General features: G+C 55.2%; 7 protein-coding genes across 7 annotated transcripts; 5 read left to right on the top strand and 2 right to left on the bottom strand.

Annotated features, from left to right (window-relative positions):
* Positions 1-11: 11 nt before the first annotated feature.
* EV422DRAFT_531956 (ubiquitin-conjugating enzyme/RWD-like protein) lies at positions 12-1,494 on the top strand. The gene is made up of 4 exons (XM_053070500.1): positions 12-487; positions 704-835; positions 906-1,046; positions 1,128-1,494. Exons 1-4 carry the CDS (start codon positions 337-339, stop codon positions 1,160-1,162), a joined length of 459 nt encoding a protein of 152 aa, XP_052924966.1. The 5' UTR covers positions 12-336; the 3' UTR covers positions 1,163-1,494.
* A 1,043-nt stretch (positions 1,495-2,537) lies between these two features.
* Positions 2,538-4,717, bottom strand: EV422DRAFT_568143 (uncharacterized protein; the record flags this gene model as incomplete). The annotated part of the gene is made up of 2 exons (XM_053072615.1): positions 2,538-3,735; positions 3,846-4,717. 2 exons carry the CDS (start codon positions 4,715-4,717, stop codon positions 2,538-2,540), a joined length of 2,070 nt encoding a protein of 689 aa, XP_052924965.1.
* A 3,176-nt stretch (positions 4,718-7,893) lies between these two features.
* On the top strand, positions 7,894-10,513 carry EV422DRAFT_81924 (U3 small nucleolar RNA-associated protein 6-domain-containing protein). Its single transcript, XM_053074433.1, has 3 exons — positions 7,894-8,070; positions 8,136-10,074; positions 10,158-10,513. The coding sequence occupies exons 1-3, from the start codon at positions 7,990-7,992 to the stop codon at positions 10,307-10,309; spliced, it is 2,172 nt and encodes a 723-aa protein (XP_052924964.1). The 5' UTR covers positions 7,894-7,989; the 3' UTR covers positions 10,310-10,513.
* On the top strand, positions 10,514-11,647 carry EV422DRAFT_82015 (uncharacterized protein). Its single transcript, XM_053074435.1, has one exon. It carries the CDS (start codon positions 10,717-10,719, stop codon positions 11,551-11,553), a length of 837 nt encoding a protein of 278 aa, XP_052924963.1. The 5' UTR covers positions 10,514-10,716; the 3' UTR covers positions 11,554-11,647.
* On the top strand, positions 11,637-14,368 carry EV422DRAFT_81926 (acyltransferase family-domain-containing protein). The gene is made up of 4 exons (XM_053074434.1): positions 11,637-11,725; positions 11,866-12,517; positions 12,590-12,675; positions 12,745-14,368. Exons 1-4 carry the CDS (start codon positions 11,719-11,721, stop codon positions 14,127-14,129), a joined length of 2,130 nt encoding a protein of 709 aa, XP_052924962.1. The 5' UTR covers positions 11,637-11,718; the 3' UTR covers positions 14,130-14,368.
* Positions 14,369-14,542: 174 nt separating this feature from the next.
* EV422DRAFT_497153 (SWIRM domain-containing protein) lies at positions 14,543-17,347 on the bottom strand (the record flags this gene model as incomplete). Its single annotated transcript, XM_053067927.1, has 5 exons — positions 14,543-14,720; positions 14,797-16,382; positions 16,548-16,927; positions 17,002-17,093; positions 17,184-17,347. Coding segments are annotated over 5 exons (2,400 nt in total), but the record flags the coding sequence as incomplete, so codon positions are not given.
* A 480-nt stretch (positions 17,348-17,827) lies between these two features.
* EV422DRAFT_557937 (small GTPase superfamily) lies at positions 17,828-19,083 on the top strand. Its single transcript, XM_053071922.1, has 2 exons — positions 17,828-18,134; positions 18,237-19,083. Exons 1-2 carry the CDS (start codon positions 18,117-18,119, stop codon positions 18,783-18,785), a joined length of 567 nt encoding a protein of 188 aa, XP_052924960.1. The 5' UTR covers positions 17,828-18,116; the 3' UTR covers positions 18,786-19,083.
* The last annotated feature ends 1 nt before the right edge of the window (position 19,084 follows it).

The following is a 19,084-nucleotide window of genomic DNA, read 5'->3' as shown; positions in this document are numbered from 1 at the left end:
CTTCCCACGCCCAACAGATAGACAGGACCTTCCGAACAGCCACCCACTCCTCCAAATTCAACCGCAACACGAACAATCATGGCTCTTCCAAAGCGTATTGTCAAGGTGAGAAACAAAATAGTTTGGAGGTGGTGGGAATGCAGGAGGCCGGACTGAGCCTGCACTCCGTGATGGTTCGGGTGGCCGTCGTGGTGGTTTCCAAGATGTGACTGTTCGAGGTCCTTTTCGGAGTGGGGGGATACCCTGCTCGGCGATACCTGGATACCTGGCCTGCTTCAGGGGTTCCTATAATTGAACTAAGAAACAGACAACGACGGTAAAACAGATCACGTCCGAATGTCTACTAACATCCCCATCCCCCACCACAAACAGGAAACGGAACGGCTGATGGCCGAGCCAGCACCGGGTATCAGCGCTACACCTCACGACGATAATCTGCGCTACTTTGATGTCGTTATCTCCGGGCCACAGCAGTCCCCTTTCGAAGGTGTGTGAACGAGCAGGGGGAAATTGGTTCGGACGGTGGTGGGCAGGATGGGAAGGACAAGAACAGGATGGACCCGGATTTGAGGATCTGAAGGCATCAAGGATTTCGGATCGCAAGGCGCGGTGGACTGCCATGGCGCTATGAAAATGAAAATAATGGAGCCGTACTGAAATTTGTTCCGGAACTCATGCGATGATCGTTTCTTCCGACTTCCAGGAGGAGATTTCAAGCTTGAACTGTTCTTGTCCGAGGAGTACCCCATGGCACCACCAAAAGTGCGGTTCTTGACAAAGATTTACCACCCGAATATCGACAAGCTGGGGCGTATCTGCTTGGACATCTTGAAGGGTAATGATCCATGAAAGACAACGCATGTGACGATGCGCTAATCGCCAACCCTGTTTCCTCCCACACATAGACAAATGGTCGCCCGCTCTCCAAATCCGCACAGTTCTCCTGTCCATACAAGCTCTCCTGTCGGCGCCCAACCCGGACGACCCACTGGCGAACGACGTCGCGCAGCATTGGAAGGAGAATGAGAAGGATGCGATTGCTACTGGTAGGGGTTTATTTCGATGGAGTCTGGATACCAAAGTGTGCATTGATACTGACTCTTGACCGTTTCCCAACTCTCACACAGCCCGCGACTGGACAGCCAAATACGCACATTCATAAACGCCATGAACGGATGTATTTTGGTTCATTACGGCTCTCGATCTCTGCGCATACATGCGTGCAATCCTACACTCCAAGTGAAAAACCGTCGGTCTCCATGATTCCTCCAGAGTTTCTCCGTCCCCTTTACCTCTCCCCCTGTTGCCCTATGGGGAGAGCCCAGCCTCCAAGCTCTCCCCCAACCCGCTCCCCCCAAATTCTTCTTTTGAACGCGTAGATTACGGATGTGGTATCGAGCGAGAGTGCGCAATGTGGTGTTCCCTTGTACATAAAGCCTTTGTCCGTTCACAGTACGGCACACAAATGACACTTTGCACCGCGAACGCCTCCCTCCATCATTGGCCTTTACGGTTCCTGGCATCCGGCATAGCTCAGGAAGTGAAGCTGGATCTGGATATTGCGCAGACTGCCGAAACGCTTGACGTTGTACTACAGTAAAAGCGTCTCTCCTGGTGGTGTGAACAGCGTTCTGCTCTTCGAGTTTCCACCGCTCTGGAACGCTCCCACCTCCTCGGGGTCGTTGACCGGCGCGTGTGCGACGGGAAGTCCGAAAGCGCGAACCCACGCGTCCTGGGTGTCTGCGAGCCCCATCGCGTGCGCAACAGCCCAACCTTACCCCGCATATGCATCTATAAATGCAGCCCCCCATGATATAGGGGCGATGGTCCAATTCCCATCCACCCAACTCGAAGCAGAAAAAACTGGTTTTTGTCGTTTCATTTCCCCCAACCCAAACCGAACGAACGTCAAAAGAACAAGTATACACAAGAAACGAGACAAAAAAGAGTTTCAAAAAAACACCAGTGGGGGGGGGGGGTCAAAGGGAAAAGAAAGGGTGGGAGGGAAGGTATAGAGTCCTGGTTTCGTGTTCCGCCCTCGGATGCATCGGCATCGGATCCCATGCGTCGGATCCCCCATGCATCGGATGTGAAGGGAAGAGCAGAGATGGGACAGATCCATGCGAAAACCCGGGTTGGGGGAGGGGAGGAGGTAAGTCACAAAGGGGCCAACATGTCTTGCGATAAAGGGGCGGGCGGGGGGGGGGGGGGGGGGGGGGGAACGTCGAAAAGGGCGTTGCGGGGGTAATCCGGGAAAGTACAAGGGGGGCCTAAGCTTTTCTTTCGAGATGTGTGGCGCGCGCGAGGGGGGGGGGGGGGGGGGGGGGGGGCTTTCACTGAATGAGGTTTTGGGTTGGTTGGGAACGCAAGAACGAGAGAGGCGACCCGTTGAGAAAGACCGGCTCCCCCCTCCGCACTTGTTCCGCCGGTATCGTCAAACGAAAGGGGGGGTCGTCCAAAAAACACAAAAAAAAAAGAGGGGAAATTGTACAAATCACACACACACACCCCCGGCAATATCCAGCGGGGGAAAACTACTAACGGAACTGCCCTTCCTCGACCCCCCTCGCCTCGCCTCCGATGGAGTACGCCGAAAACCCCGCCGTCAACGTCGGCGCCACCGCTCGCTCACCCACCACCCCCGGCGTGCTATTCCCAGCCATCGGCGACCGCATCGGGTATACAGGCGACGCCGCCGCCGGCTGTGTTCCCATAACGTGGATGGAAGCGCGGCGGCGGGCAAGCGCGTCCATTGCGGCGGGGTCGGGGGCCGGGTCGCCGCGGTAGGTGCGGTATTCGTAGGGTGGGGCGAAATGAGCGGGGTTGTGGGGGTCGGATTGCATCGGAGTGGCGGTGTTTGGCCAGGTGTCGGTTGATTGAGGGACGATTCGGGAGGTTGAGCCTGTTGTCCCGACGTTCATGGGGTACGCCCACATCTCCTGGCCGTCGGCGGCTACGGTCTGCTCGCGGTTGGGTTGGAGGACGTTGGCGGAGACGGTGGAGAAGGACATGGAGCGGCCGCGGCTTGGCTCTGCCCCTCGTCGCCCGGTCGGTTCCTGACCTGGGAATGGCCCGCCGTCGCCGCGATACACCGCCCCGCCCCAGTACACAGCACCACCCGGGTTGCGCATCTCCGTCTGCGCCGTCCGGGGATCACTCGCATAAGCAGCCGCAGAAGCCGCAGGCGCATTGTTCATCCACCCGCCACCCGTCTGCCGCGCATACTCATCCGCGTAATTGCCGTAGGACATGAGCACGGGCGTCGACATGCGGCGCGGCATGCCGGCGGCACGGGGCGGGTTGCTGGTGTTCACGAGGGCCGAGACTGCGTTGGTCAGCGCGTTGGACGCGGAGGCGTAGCCTGTTGGGGGTATAAATGACGACGCCGCGGGGTCGGTGTTGACGCTGTCTGTGGAGCTCGCGGGGGTGACCAGGGCGGGCATCGCTGCTCCCGAGTTGGCGTTGGCGTTCGGAACGCCATCTGATGTTGACGAGCGTTTGGAAGGCGCGCCGTTGTGTTCGCCCGCCGACGAGGGTGTCAGTTCCGGGCTGGCGAGTCCGCGCTGGCCGTTGGCGCCGTCGATTGTTTCTGCTGCGAGACGCAGTTTGCGGGTGTGTGCGCGATAGTGTTGCAGCATGTTGTCGTGGCGGGAGAACCGGGACATGCAGTCGCCGATGGGGCAGCTGAAGGGCTTCTCGCCGCTGTGGGTTTTGATGTGCCGGGCTAGATGACCTCTATAAAGGAGAAGAGAAAGAAGTAAGTCAGTAACCTTTTCCAAATATGCCTCTCAACGCGAGACATGAGATGCTGTCATCGATCACAATCTCAGAGAGAGTCTGCTTACGAAGTATTGAAAGTCTTGTTACAATTATCCACATTGCACACGAACCGACGACTATCCTTCTCCTTGCCCCTCGGCATCGACTTGGCCGCCGCACCGCCACCTTTCACCGGCGATCGTCCATCCTGCGAATGGATGTACCCCGCGGAGTCTCGCCGCGAAGCACGGAACGCCAGGTCTGGATCCGCCGGACCCTGCCATTCCGCCGACGGCGCCGACCTGCCATAGAACTGCTGCGTGTGCTTGGCCATCACCGTCGCTGGTTGCTGCATATAGGCTGTTTGCTGCTGCTGCGGCGGCGGCGGCTGGGATGCAAACTCCTGCGGGAACCGGTACGCCGAATGTGCTTGCGACGGGGCCGCCTGCGAGTACCCGACATACTGATGCGGCTGCGGTTCTGTAGGCGTCGCCAGCGGGGTCCGAAGCAATGACGGCGGACCCTGCAGCGACGGGTATGGTGTGGATGTGCGCTGCTGCTGATGCTGCTGCCAGGTGAAGCCGCCTTTGCTCGTCGACTGATGATCATACGGCGCGTACGGGTTCCGGTATTGGCCCGGGTAGGACGACGACGTCGACCCTGCTGCTGCTGCTGCTGCTGGGATGTACGATGAATTCAGGGTGCCTTGCTCATACACCTTCAACGCATGCGGCGGTTCGACGTCGGATGCACGCGCAGGGAAGATGGATCGGCTTGTCCCGCGGTCCGCATATGAGTACGGGCTGTCTAGACTACCGGACGATGCCGTGCCGGAAGGGACGTCACCGTGTGGCCGACGCCAGAAGCTGTTGCCGCCATCGTTGGCGGTGATGGGAAAACTTGGCGACATGTGGATGGGCGCACCGAGGCCCGGCGGTGATGTCGTCCGCGAAGTCATGGCCCTTTCCGTCCGCGGAGTATGTCTACATGGAAGGATGGGGGGGAGAGATCAGGAGGAGGGATCAGAATCTGACTGACACGTCTGCTGTACAACAACTTTGCCGACGGATCCCGACGGAGGATGCATTCAAAGGGCGAAGACGAACTGGAAGTAGGTATGCATTACCTCAAGGGATAGGATGAGGGATAGCGGATGAGGGATAGGATGAGTGTGGCTTGCAGTGAGGAAGGCGCTCCTTCGAAGGGATCAATCTGGATGGTCGAAACACAGGTCGGCTGTCCGCGAAGGCGAGGTGCGCATGTAACGCTGACGCGTCTCGGGGGAAACAAACTGATTCGTACGACCGTGATGGGTTCGCTTATATTCACTTCGTCAAGAGCGGGGAAGGTGCTAATGTGGAGGCAGGGGACTTGTTCGGCACGAAGCGTGGAGACGACGTCGAGAAGCCGAATAGTACTGCCCGATTGACGTGGCGAAACACGCGTCAAGCTTTCAACGTATGGAAGGGTCGAGGTCGCGCCTCGTCGAAGTGTCGGAACTACGAGGAATGTGGAAGGCAGAAGCCGCCGAAGGGTATGCTTTTGGGTAGGTACAATGCACGAAGGGTCGATGTATGGCCGAAGGATTGTGGGAAAGCTCTGCAAGATCGACAGGCCGAGGTGTAGCTGTGGAGGGCCACGGGTTAAGTGGCAGGCGGTATGGCCGAGCCCGATGGATGTGGAGATCACCGAAATGCGTCTGCACTTGAGCCGGGGGTCACAAAAGGATCGTCGGAAGGGGTTTGATTTCCTGATTTGACCGAGCACGCTGTCGTTACGGACGAATGCGTAAAGGGAGGAGGGTTTTTCGCTATAGTGAAATGGTATCGTGGAATAGGCGAGAACGCAGGCTTGACGAGTCCGCGTGCATGGGTGATTTGACGGTACTTTTAAGTACAAAGTCAGGCACAGGGTTCGCTTTCAAGAGGCCGATGGCTCCGAAATGTTAGACACTCTGCGCAGGAGGGGAGGGGTTCAAGTATCCTTGAAGATCTTAGGCGGTCCAACAGATCGACGATCGCACGTTGTTTGGCCAGATCACCGTTCCCGCTCGTGGCGGCGATGGCTGGTTGGAGTCGAGAACACGGGCTAGGAATGCCCGTAAGTTGTGATGAAGCCTCGAACGCTTTCCAACGCTCGACTGCACAGCTAAAAAGGTAGGCTGGAATCTAGTGTCACCCGCAGGGCTAATCCGTCAACAGTAAACGCGTGCAGCGATGTGGTGCTGCGAACAATGGGGTAGATGCGTTCTGTGTCCGAGGAGGTTTCGATCGGTCTAGACTGCCCTGGCGCGCCTTGCGAGGGCTTAGCGAGTTCCGTTTTTCCTAATCCCTGAATGGAAATGCGATAATTGACCTTAGAAGGTTAACCGTAAGTGGATACTCCTGGGGAATATGTCCCGTCCGAATGACCGAATGGAAATTCGAGAATTTTCATTCGGGCGGTATCTACCATACCTGGTCGAGGGTCGGCCGAAAAAATGTATGCTTCAATTTCAGAAAAATGGCGGTGTCTCCCCCAAAAGGGTAATGTGTCTTTCCTCCGAGTGCTCCGGACGACGGTAGCTTTTTCTCGATTCCGCTGCGCCCGCCCCTCGATAGTACGTTTTGCCAGCAGCGGCGGGTCCCCCTTTGTTGGTCAGTGGGGGGGGCAAGAAGGAACCAGGGCGACGGTTACAAATAAGGTGAACCCCCTGCTCGGAATTGAGGTGAGCAAAGGAAGTTTGCGAAGCCTTTGTGTGCGTGAAAAGACCCCTTTGCAAACAAATACGCGTCGAAGTGATAGGCGCGGGCGGATAAGCACAATAACAGGCACAATCGGCGGTATCGACTAAAAGAGTGGTGTTGTTTGCCAAAAGAGGGTCCAGGCTCTGGCTCTGGCTCCGGCTGGCTTGATTCAACGTAAAGAGATGGGAACGCTGTTCCCAGGAAGGCTTGTTCTGAAGGGTTCGTGTTCCGGAAGGCCAGGTGATGGGTCCGGGACGAAAGAGCAGGGCCGACCGAAGTCTGTCGTGCCCACCATATCATATTTAGGGCAACTAAAAAAGATATCGATTGTGCTGTATACTGTAGTATTCATCATAGTCCTGATGCCGAAGCGTAATTTTCTCATGTCATAACTCTGATTTTTCTCTGTGAAACCCTGCTTGCGCACAATCAGCGTGCGCATGGGCTCGCACACACACATGCGAATGGGGCAAACGGAAGGGCTAGACAAAATCTATCTTTTGAATCTTGATCCCCTCATCGGGTCGGTGGAGATTTCGCGCCCATGTGTCGGTGATCCACCGATGACCGCTGACGAACAGCTTGCAGCAGATTCACATCTCTAGCCTCACATACATGTTCCCACAGTGCACAGCTCCACCAAAACGTTAACTTTACCCCATTTGCTCGCCCGTAAACAAGGATGACTCGGCCAAAACGGCTTGCCATTGGTATGCTTGGCACATATATATCCCCGTGGACAGCATCGATCGCTTCGAAATCCGGCTCTCGGCCCCGAAACCCACTCGATGAATCAAGCCAACTCTGAGGTTACGTATTCTGATTCTGATCGCCGCCCGAACAGCGGTTGGATGGTGTTTGTGGGACGGGTCTCGTATATATGCATCATTGCATGTGCATCCATCCATTCATTCGTTTCATGGGCCCGCGTACAGCCATGAGTCACTCGCGGCACCCCAAGATCGACGGGGGGTTTCGGGGTGGGCTTCACCTGGCCCCCAATCCTCTGCCTGCGTCCCACGACGCGCAGATATCCCCACGCCCTCGCCGGTGGGCCAGCTTCATTGCAAGTGTCACCCCTCTCATCTCTCCTCACGGTTGCCAACTTGCCATTCGCCTCTGCAGAAGGCCGAAAGCGGAGATGGCGCACAAGTTCCCCCCGATCTGAATCCGTCACGCGATATGTGCGCGGCTTGTGATTTGTGACCACCGATTTAAATTGAGTGTAGTAGTTTGCACGTGATTTGGCCGTGTGAGGAAAGAAGGACGTTGTTGGTCTGTGCTCCGTGCCGGCCTCTAGAGGGTTTTTCATGTCAATGCATAGTTGTTTAATCTGCTTTCTGCCTTCACATATTTTTCACGTGCTTTGGAAATTTAATCCGACGCTTGTGTGTTTCTAGTAGCGAAAGGGCTCCTGCGAAAAACTCAGCACTTGCACTCAAACGTCCTTCTCAAACACAAAGCACTCTCGCATTTCAGGCCCTGAACAGGCGAGCCACTCAGCATGGCGGAACAGGTGCAGTACCACCTGGAGAAGATGGTCCCGGAGTTAGAGGACTTGCAGGAGAGGGGAATATTCCAACCGGTATGTGGGCGACTGAGTCCAATTCATGGTTCGCCAGAAAAGCTGACCCTCAAGGCCGTCCACAGCACGAGATAAAAGCGATCGTGAAGCAGAGGACAACGCACGAATACCGAGTGCACCGTATCATCCCCCTTAAAGCCGATTTCCTCCGCTATATCGCCTACGAAGAGAATTTGGAACGGTTACGAAGGAAACGAAAGCAGCGCTTGGGAATGGACAAACCGCCAACAGCACAGGAGATCGAACTCGGCATCAAAACCAGCGGTCTCTCCGACTACTCTATCACACGGCGGATACACGGCCTCTACGACAAAATGCTCAAGCGGTTTGCAGGCGACCTGACGCTGTGGATTCAGTATTTCGACTGGTGCAGAGCGAGCCGGAGTTCAAAGGCGTTGGGGAAGGTGTTTGCGAGGGCAATCCAGCTGCATCCGACCTACGATGTGTTTTGGATCATGGCGGCCGCGTGGGAGTTCGAGGATAATACCAATATGTCGAGCGCACGGGTGTTGTTGCAGCGGGGGTTGCGTATCAACCCGGAGAGCAAGAAGCTATGGATGGAGTACTTCAAGTTGGAGCTTTTGTGGGTGCAAAAGATCAAGGAGCGGAGAAAGGTGCTGTTCAAGACGGGAGAGGGGGCTGTGAAGGAGGCCCAAGCGACCGCAGCCCCTCAAGTCGAATCGGTGGATCTGCCAGATTTGAAGGAGGAGGCCGGTCTTTCTCAGAGCTCGTTACAGAAGGATACCACTCTCTCCGCATCAGCCAAAGAAGGCAGCTCGTCCGACACGGCGCCCATGCTGGCGTCGAAACTCTCCGCGTCGCAGGAAGCATTGCTGAAAACCCTCATCCCACGAGCGATCTACCGAAACGCGATACAGACGATCCCGAATGACCTCGATTTCCGCTTGTCCTTCTTGAAAATGTACGAAGAGTTTCCAGAGACGACCGAAGGGCAGAAGGAACTTCTGGACACTTTGGAGAGGGATTTCGGCAGAAATGCGATGGCGAGAGGGGTTCTGGCTGAGCGACCATTATACGGTGTCAAGTCGGATAGCCCGGCATACCCTGCTGCTCTGAAAGCCGCCGTTACTGCGTTCCAGGCGGCTGTGGAGGACCTCGCTAACCCGGAGGTGTACGGCGTGTATGCGGTGTTCTTGCAACGGCAGTACCAGTTATCCGATGAGCCCAATTTGAAGCTGTACTTATCCCGTCTGTTGTCAAAGGTCTTTGCGCAGGCGGAGTCGACAAACAATGTATCTGAAGAACTGTACATACAATGGACCTTACACGTCGAGGACTCAGATTCGGAGTCCCCGTCTGTATCAGTCGATGTCCTCGGAAGGGGACTCGAACGCATCCCGACGAGCGGGAAGTTATGGCTGCTTCTGATCCCCCGTTTACCCTCCAACGAACGATCTTCCATCGTCGCCGCATACGAAAAGGCCACTAGAAAAGTCACCGATCCCGACGCGCTTGCCCAGGTGTGGACCCATTACCTCAGCTTCGTCACCATGTCGATTTCCACGCCCACAAACCCCGTCATCACAAACACCTCGGATGCTGACTCCGACGACGACGATCAATCGGACGACTCATCCACCAGCGCCATCCTCCTTGACCCCACCCACAAACAGAACCTTTTCAACCGCGCCCTCGCATCATTCCAACACACCCGCCCAGCCCACGAAGCCACCATTCTAGACCAATACCTTACCTTCGCCCACCGCGTCGGCGGAATCACCGCCGTCCGTCGCGTCGCAAAACACTTGTCGCAGATCAAAACGCGACCGAAGAGGTTTTGGGCGACGTGGGCGCAGTTGGAGACCGATGAGTTGCGGGAGATGGAGAAGGGGGACGGGAAACGGGGACGGGATCGGGAGGATGGGGAGGAGGAGGAGGAGGTGAGGAGATATGGGGCCGCGAAGAAAGGTGTGGATTATGAGGCGTTGGAGGGGGTTAGGAGGGTGTGGGAAGGGTTGGTGGGTATTGATGAGAAGGATGCTGGTGAGTTGCATTGTGCGAGTTTATCTAAGTATTCCCCATCTCATCGGATCACTGACGTCTTATTCGCTTTCCCCCTCACACAGACTCATGGCTCCTCTCCATCAAATTCGAGCTACAAACCGCTAACGACCTCGACCGTGCCGCTGCCCTGTACTGGAAGGCTGAAAAGAGCATCCGGCCCGCTGATAAGCAGCGGTTTGAGGAGATGTATCAGAAGCTCAAGGATGCGTTGTAGAGCGGAGGCATAGCTCTTACAAGAGCAGTAGTGTAGTAAATTAAAAATCGAGCGTAGGTGTAGAGTAGTTTAGATCGATTGATTCCTCTCGCAGGGGGCTTTAAATACAAATACATGAAGACGGGGACCATTCCATCATCTACAATTACAAATATTATCGGAAAGACATGGGAAGACATGGGAGACATGCGATGTCCGACTACGCCGTCTCAGCCTACAAAGAAACCCAAGCAACAACAACAACCCCCACAATCGCATACATCACCCCACCCACACCCGCCCTCACGCCCCCATTAGGCCCACAATCAGCGTCTCCAACCTGACAATACTCCGTCCGACTCAACGTCAAAGGACACACCTTGCCCTCACCACTCGCAGTGACGAGCACGGTCCCTTTGCTCGTCTTGATGTTGTTGGCGCAGCAGGAGAAGTCGGACCATTGGACTATGCAGTCGATGTTGGGTGGTGGGCCCGGGTCTTGGGGGAGCGGGTCGTTGGGGGAGGTGTGTTGTTGCGGGAGGGGCCGGGGGGCGGGGGAGGCGGAACTTGGGTTGAGCAGCGTGAGGAGGAGGGCGAGGAGGAGGAGGAGGACGGTGGGGGATGGTGGGATGAGTGTTACTGGATGGCGCATCTTGACTGTCGTTTCGGTTATGTGTATTGATTCTTTTCGAAGAATGTCAGAATGTGATATTGGTGGTAGTGCTTGGAGTTGCTCCTTTGGTCAACTATGTTCTCAATGTTGCCGATATGCTAGGTTTGACGAAGTGTTCTCTTTGTTGTGTGCTCGATCCCGAACACTTCCAATGCCAATCTTGGCCGAGATGGGAGAACGACGACGATGCCGCTTTACCTTTCTTTACCCACCCAAGAACACTTTCGGGTGTCAGTTCCACCTCCTCGCCCGCGCCTCCGAATCCCTGCGAAGTGCTTTGTGCGCGCATTGGCCGTTTTGCTCTGCAAAAAGAGCGGGACGAGGGCAGGCATCCACCAAGGGCCATATCGATATCTCCTGGATTCTGCGCATGGGCCATGCGGATGAGGCTTGTCCCTTGGCCCACGCTCAAATAACATCATATACCGCAAGCGCTCAACCAACCCTCTTTTTTCTGACGGTCACCGCAGTTACGCCGTTATGCGAGAACCAGCCTCAGAAGGGTTCGCCAACCCTTCCCGCGCGCGGGCTGGTTCCTCCGTTTTCTCCCTGCCCGTCCTTGCAAACGAACGATGGACGACGGACGACTTGAGGAACGTGCCATGGTCTGGACTCTTGAGGGGTTCAACAAGCATCTATCTTGATTGTTCCCTGCGCTGAAAGCTATCGAGATTTTGGAGAATCCCAGTAGTTTTGGAAGGTCGTTGATATCCAACGTGCTGAAGGTTTATTCTTTGGGGTTACAGAAGCAGGACGCATGACAGGTATGTGGTGATGGGCTCATATGAGCACGCAACGTTGGATTGGCCGGCTCCGAGGTCGTGGCTTGCTTCCTCGCGGTCTTCAGCACTTCTCTTCCGCTGTGTGAAACGAAAGCCTTACGTTCCACTTCTATCTCTGTCAGAGAATTCCCGGATGGCCGCCCCTCTGAATGTCACAGCGATGGCGACGCGACCTGACCATAAGGTAACGACTACGGTTGACGTTCCTGAACCAAAGAAAGCCAACGATGGAGAAGCCCCACTACAAACAAAGCCCGTGCGCAAAGGCGCAGTCTTCTTCAACGTTCCGTGTCTCACCGGCCTTCGAGGCGTCGCTGCTCTTGGAGTCGTAGCAGGACACTTGACGGGAGGCACGGGTGCGATGATGTACCTAAACGGCTGGGAAGCGTTGCAGGAGATGGGCAACGTAGCCGTGCTCTTCTTCTTTGTCCTCTCCGCGTTCCTGCTCACTGTCAGATCCCTCACGGAACCGCAACGGCCCCCTGATGCCAAATACGTCAAATGGTCCGAGAATGGCATCCTTGTGCCCTGGCTCAGCGTACGGTGGATCAAGTACTTTATTCGTCGAGCTTTCCGAATCTTGCCCCTGTACTGGATCGTTCTGGTCATCATTGCGGCTGTGAGCGAGCTGCACCAACCGTACGGCGATCTGCGGAATTACGTCGCGTTTGGATGGAACAAGGTTCTTCCGTATGCGTTCTTCTACGATGTGAACTCCATTTTCTGGACCATTCCTCCAGAGTTCGAATACTACCTTATTATGCCATTCTACATGTGAGTGATGTGATTCTTGTCATGGTGTGGGAATGCTTTAAACATGTTCTTACCTCCTATCTTCCCTTATAGCGTTCTCTACGAGATGGCTGAGAGGAAGGACAAGCTGGGGGAATGGATCATGGGTACTAAAACCAATCCGCCAAACTATCCGTACGGTATGCCAGCTAGCGCTCAGTTCATCACCTTCACACGAGCCTTTCAATTAACAGAATCTGATTTCACAGGTTTGGGAGAGGCCGAAAAGATGATGCAAGAACACTATCGCAAGGGTCTTCACAACCGAGTCATCCATGTTTATTACCGATTCGGGCGCCGCATCATGCTGCTCATAGCACTGACTCTGATCAACATCTGGATCGTGCCAATGTTCTGGTCGTCGCACGGGACGATCAACTACTACCACATCTTCCCGTTCATGCCTCGGTTCTGGCTGGGAAGTCTGGCTGCCTTCATCTACCACCTATTTGCGCAATACGGCTTCGTGATCTACGAGTCGCGGCCCAAGGCACTCAACGTCAACCAGAAGTTCAGCAAACTTGCTTCCAAGTGGATCTCTATCGCCGCGGACCTGGTGCTCTGGGTGATTGTGTTGGTACTGTTCCTCACCTTCCCGTACTATGCGCGCATTCTCCTGCATAGGCGAATCCCGCGAGAACCGCTGTCGTGGTATGCCGATCACATGGGCGAATGGCCCGTCATTGGCTCTGCGGTCATCATCCTCGTCGTCAGTCTATACTGCAGGGATCGATCCTTCGGCCGTTTTTTCACATGGAACTTTTTCACCTTCGCCGGAGAGATCTCTTTCCCGCTTTACATGATCCACCCGGTCGGCATCCACCTGGTCCACAACTACGGCATCGAAGGCATCGATGGTGTGCTATTCACATTCGGCAGCTCGATGATCATGGCCACGCTCCTGCACTACCTGTTCGAAAAACCCTTGGGCAAGATCGCGGCGCGTCTCGCCAAGTACGTGCAAACCACCTACTTCACCAAACTGCCCAAAGACGCCGTCGATGCCGACAAGCACGAGGAGTTGGCCGTCAAGAAGTACAACGAGATGGGTCTCACCGCCATCAAGAACCCCCAGGACATGAAGAACGACCTGCCCCCTGAACGCGCCGAGACGCCGAAATTCCTTGGTATCGACACCCGCGCGCATTCTCGCAACGGACCCCTTTTCCAAATCGTGCCGGTAGCCGCCGAGGAACTCCAACCCCGCGTCGACACCCCTGACGCCCCACCCTCCTCAGCAAGCGGCTCCACCATCGTGCTCATGCCCACGGACCACCATCAAACCCCCTCCATCACCCTCCTCCCCAACGGCGTCCCCGAAGAAGACGCTCCATTAGCCGCCCTCGCAGCCCATCGCAGCTTCTCCCGCGGCCCCGTTGAAAGCAACTCGCTCCCGCGTGGGAGTTATCCGCCCCCGATGTCGGCGCAGGGTTTCCGCACTTCCACTTCGCCGCCGCTGCCGTTCGGGCACCCGCATCACCATCATAACCCGGAGAATGGACGGTACAGTATGCCGGTTATGTATACCTCCGCGCGATCGCCGGGTCCGATGGAGAAACGACTGCAAGGGGGGAGGGAGCAGTTCAGGTACTGATTTGAGTTGGAGGACTGTGAATGGACAGTCGTATACTCGTTGGACTTTGGCGTACTCCTTTTTCTTTGATTTACTTTGTTTTGATGTGTCTTTGATACCCGTACGGCGTGTAAGGCGCCATGAACTCCGGATTCGTAAGCTTCAGTATATCTATTTACACGACTTGTATATCTTCCCCCTTTCCTGTATGTAGGTTTCAATTCAATTGAATGAATTTTCTCCGAAAAGACTGTTTTTGGCTTTCAGATCTCCGAGGTCGCCGAGAACGCGAATGAGGATACTCTTGAAAAAGATATCCAGGTTTTTCATTAGAGCGCTCGCTTTGAACAAAAGCGGCAAGCAGTAGGTATCATCAATCCGCTATTTACATGGTAGCTACAGAGGAGACTCCAGGCGCCATAAGATAAGCAGCCTCAACCACCCATCCCAAACCCCTTAACAACCATCTCCCTCAGCCGCGTCACAAACGCCTGCGTCTCATCCGCGGTGCCCACGACCTGGGCGTGCGACTCGATGCTGTTGATGAGTTTGTCGAGACGAGTGTAGGAGGGGTCGTGGCGGGAGGCGAAGGGTTTGGAGAGGTCCATTCGGCTGGGGGAGATTGAGTAGGGTTAGCCATGAGGTCTGAACACACAAAGAAGGGGGAAACATGGATGAATATACATACTGCTCATAGCCCCGATACTCCCCCACCAACCCCACCAACCCCGCAAACAGCTCCGCCCCCAACCTCTCGCTCGGCACAACGCTAACCACACACGCATACGGCAACCTGTACTCATGCCCCGAATTCCACTCCTGCGAGATATGCACCCAGCCAATCTTCGACTTTCGCGCAGCGGCGTATGCGGGGTCATATGGGGACACAATGGCGCCGATGAAGGGTTCGACGCCCGTATCGTGTCGCTGGAAGAGGGTTTGGTAGTTGGTCTGGTTTTCGATGTCGCGGATGGAGGGGATGGGCTCGAAGGTTGGGTGGGAGTGATACCACCCGACGACGTCGAGTTCCTTTTGTGCAAAGGCGTCGCGGGCTTGGACTTCTGAGTCTGGGTCCATTTCGCATTGGACGCCCGTGCTCATGGATTGGCAGGGGAAGACGTCGCGGATGGATAAGGTGGATGTGAGGGCGTCGTAGGTTCCGCCGAGGAGGCCGATGATTTCGGTTTGGGCGAGGTGGGAGTGGAAGTCCATTGTGATGAGGGCGTTGGATTCGACCGTTACTGTGAAGGGCGGGATGTGGGTTGAATCGGAATATGCACGATTGGGGATGAGGCGGAAGGGGTCGTATTCGCCGAGGACGTCAGAGACGGGGCCGTTCTCGAATTTGTTGGTGGTTTGTTGCCGTTGGCGACGTTTGAGGAGACGTTTGTCGAATTTTTCGAGCTCTTCGTCGGCGAAGTATTTGGAGTTGAGGGCGAAGAGGCGGGCTTCTTCGCGCGCTATTTCGAGCTCCTCTTTGGAGAGATCGGATGCTGCTGCGCCGTTGCCGTCTTCGTCCACCCATTCGCCTTGTGCGTTCCGTACCCGCCGTTTGCGGCGTTGACCTTCGTCTATGAAGTTCCATACGCTCCCGGCTTCTTGCTCAGTGAAATCATCTAACGCCTCGTCTTTTCCTTTCTTCGCAGAATTCATTCCATAGTTCTTCCTCCCGCCTTTCTCCGGACATCCCACATTGATAGCCCCAACCTGCTCTAAGTAGTCGTGTATGCGACCAATGGCGTTGACGTCGCCTTCACCTTTCAATCCGGGCCTGACGCTGGTTTTGGTCAGGTATTTGGGTTTTCGTTTGTCCCACGCGTTCAGGATGTAGTTGCGGATCTTCATGTAGCGTTCTGGGGTTTTGTGTAGCGTCCGCGGGTGGGGCTTTTTGCCCTGTGATAGTGCTAGTGTGGATAGGAACCATTCGGGTAATGCTGTGACTTCGTGCCGGGACACTATATCCCGGTCGATTGCGTTATTGGCAGCGGAATCAGGTAGTGTCGGATCAGCAGGGTTCAGGACGGAATCTATAGCTTGTACGATTTCAGAGGCGGAAACAGGCGATTTCTGACATTCTGCCTTTGCCAGTCCTGGCTGGTCTTCCTTTCCCGACTCATGACGATCGACAGACTGCTCTCCATAAACATCTCCGTCCGCCGTCTGTTGCAATGAGGATTTTGCATAATCCTCATCGCTATCCTGCTTGACGCTCGATTCGTTTTCTAGAGCAATCAATTCATCAACTTCCATCCTTTCGATGTCGCGACTCGTCGCCTCATTTCTCCTGTCCACATCCAAGCTTGTGATATCAGGCGATTTGGTGATTACAGGTATTCGCTCGTCTAAGGAAAACCGATTTCCATGAGACTTTGGTGGCGCTTCAAGTCCTCCCTCGTTCAGGGGAATGGCATGCGAGGACGCTGGTGGGGGTTTGAACACGGGTATATCTGCTGCAGCCGGTGGGCTCACGACCGCCTCCTCTCCAACTTCATCAGCGGACTCGTCCGTCTCTGCAGTATCCGATAAGGGCTCTAACGTCAACGGCTGTACTGCCGGAATCATCGCTTCCTCATCGTCGCCGGAAATGTCGATGTCCTCTTCCTCTACATTCTGATCATCACTGGGCTCAGCGACGGCTGTCGCTGTTGTTGCTGCGATCTGCGGACTAATACTTTTCGCGAGTGTCTGTTGCGATTCGTCTGCACCTTCGAAATGGACACCTCCGTAGACCGTCAGATGCCTGACATGGTTCTTGATCTGCAGAGCAGTCCTCGTTCGCATTTGGGCTGCAATCTGTTTCCAGGCACCATATCCGTGAACTGCCTATCGTCGTAAACAGGTGTGAATGGGAAAAAAATTCGCAATTGAAAATCCCAAATGGTTCTCCGAACACATACAATCCCTTCCCGAAGAGCGGCATCTTCCTCTTTGGTCCATTTCAAGTTGTGAGACCGGACCTGCTCATTTTTCGTCCGTTTCCGAGTTCTGCAGGAACGACAGTGACCATTGAATACCCCGACTCCTCAGTGTATGCGGCCAATCTAGTATCGCCCTTACGCGCTATCTTCCCGAGACGCCGTTGGAGGGCGTTTCCGCTTCCCGTTCGCATCAGTCACAACTTCATTTGGCGCGCTGCTAGATGATCCTGGCAGGGCGACCGTGCCCTGTCCAAGATACAATTGCTCCTCGGCCAACATCGACGCTATGAGAGCCCGAGACTGTTCGTCCATATCGGGATCTGGCGCCGCACCCCACGTCTGCTAAAGCAGCGAAGATGTGTGAGGGACCGGATGCTTTGACGACCCAATTCTGCAACTCACCGTATGCGCATCGAGCCAGTCGGGCTCTGGAAACTGGTCCAGCAGTTCTCCCAAGAGCTCATGTTGTTGCAGTTGGGCACTACAAACCAATAGGAAGTGGGGTTATCTTCGAGGTTATCGTCCAGTTGGTCCAAGATTGTTTCGTACGGTGTTTTCTCACCTTAGGGTATTTGGGCTTAGAAGCTCAGTCGGAGGGGCCAGAGAATGTGCGACGGTGGGCTGTTCCTGCGGTAGAGTTGGTGAGGATAGTTCGGTAGAGTCGTCGTCCTCCGTGCCTTCGATATCGAGGTCTATGTCGTCCATGGCTATGCATGGTTGGAGTTGCAGTGTCCAAGCGACTTCTGCCGGGAGAGAGCGCGAGAGAGCGAGAGAGAGCCGCGTCATGCAGCTTGGAACGTCACCACTTTCCCACGGCCTCCACGGCTGGGCTGACTTGACAAGTCGACAGAGAGGCTCAGGAACTCCAACAACATCGACATCAGGTGAAACGTCATTCCCGGACTACTTTGACGAAACCTCCAGAGACAAACCTCAGCCTCCTCCTCGGGCTTTTACATATATCGCCCGAATTCCAAGAACGTTCGTGCGCTTAGCCGTCGCACTAGTCTCGTTCAAATCACACTTTCCACTCGCGAAAAGACGACGGGTTATCTCGTTTCTACCCCTTCTCAAACAAAGCTTCATAACAATGGCCAGTCCAGCTAAGGTGAGTGAGAGATAAGGGTCCTCGAGCGCACTGCATGTTTGTCCTCGTCAAGTCCGCCCCCGACTTCTTCTCTAAGTTTCGTTTACCCACGTCAAATCCCAGGTCCGCAAAATCGCCGTCCTCGGCTCCCGCGCCGTCGGCAAGTCCTCCCTCACTGTGCAATACGTCGAGAACCACTTCGCCGAAACCTACTACCCAACCATCGAAAACACCTTCCAAAAGACCATGCGCCACCCAACAACCCACCACGAGTACCTGCTCGAGATCTACGACACCGCGGGCCAGGACGAGTACTCCATCCTCAACTCCAAACACGCCCTTGGGATACACGGCTACATGCTCATCTACTCCGTCGCCTCGCGTGCCTCGTTTGAGATGTGTTCGGTTGTCCGTGATAAAATTCTGAATTATACCGGCATGGAGTGGGTGCCGCTGGTGTTGGTGGGAAATAAGCTGGATTTGCATCAGCAGAGGCAGGTGGAGAGCTCGGAGGCCGAGGCGCTGGCGAAGGAGTGGAATTGTGCCACGGTTGAGTGTTCGGCTAAGCTGAACCAGGGGGTTGCGAAAGCGTTTGAGACAATGCTGATGGAGATTGAGAAGCAGACTAGTGGGGATGCTGAGCCGCCAAAGAAGGGCTGCGTCATTCAGTAGATGTCGATCCTAGTGCGCTTTTCGCGCATGGCAACAATTGGGATGTCACATGTCTTAACCGATCGGGCTTTGGGAGGTATCCCATCTCTCTTCATCCATTGCGGGCCACGGCTGCCATGCGACGTCCATCGACCTGTTTCCATCCTCCGCCTGAACCAGTTCCTACATGTCTTTACATGCGCTCTCCTTTACTCGAAGAGCCACCAACTTTCCCTTTTCTTTTTCACTGTACATATTTTCAATGTATCATACGCTCGAGGACTTTGTCAAAACCAAAAATGTTACATATGTAGAGGTCA

The sequence above is a fragment of the Fimicolochytrium jonesii genome, assembly GCF_025526975.1.
Source record: "Fimicolochytrium jonesii strain JEL569 chromosome Unknown EV422scaffold_14, whole genome shotgun sequence".
NCBI classification, from domain to species: domain Eukaryota; kingdom Fungi; phylum Chytridiomycota; class Chytridiomycetes; order Spizellomycetales; family Powellomycetaceae; genus Fimicolochytrium; species Fimicolochytrium jonesii.
This window is presented reverse-complemented; position numbering and strand designations above follow the sequence as displayed.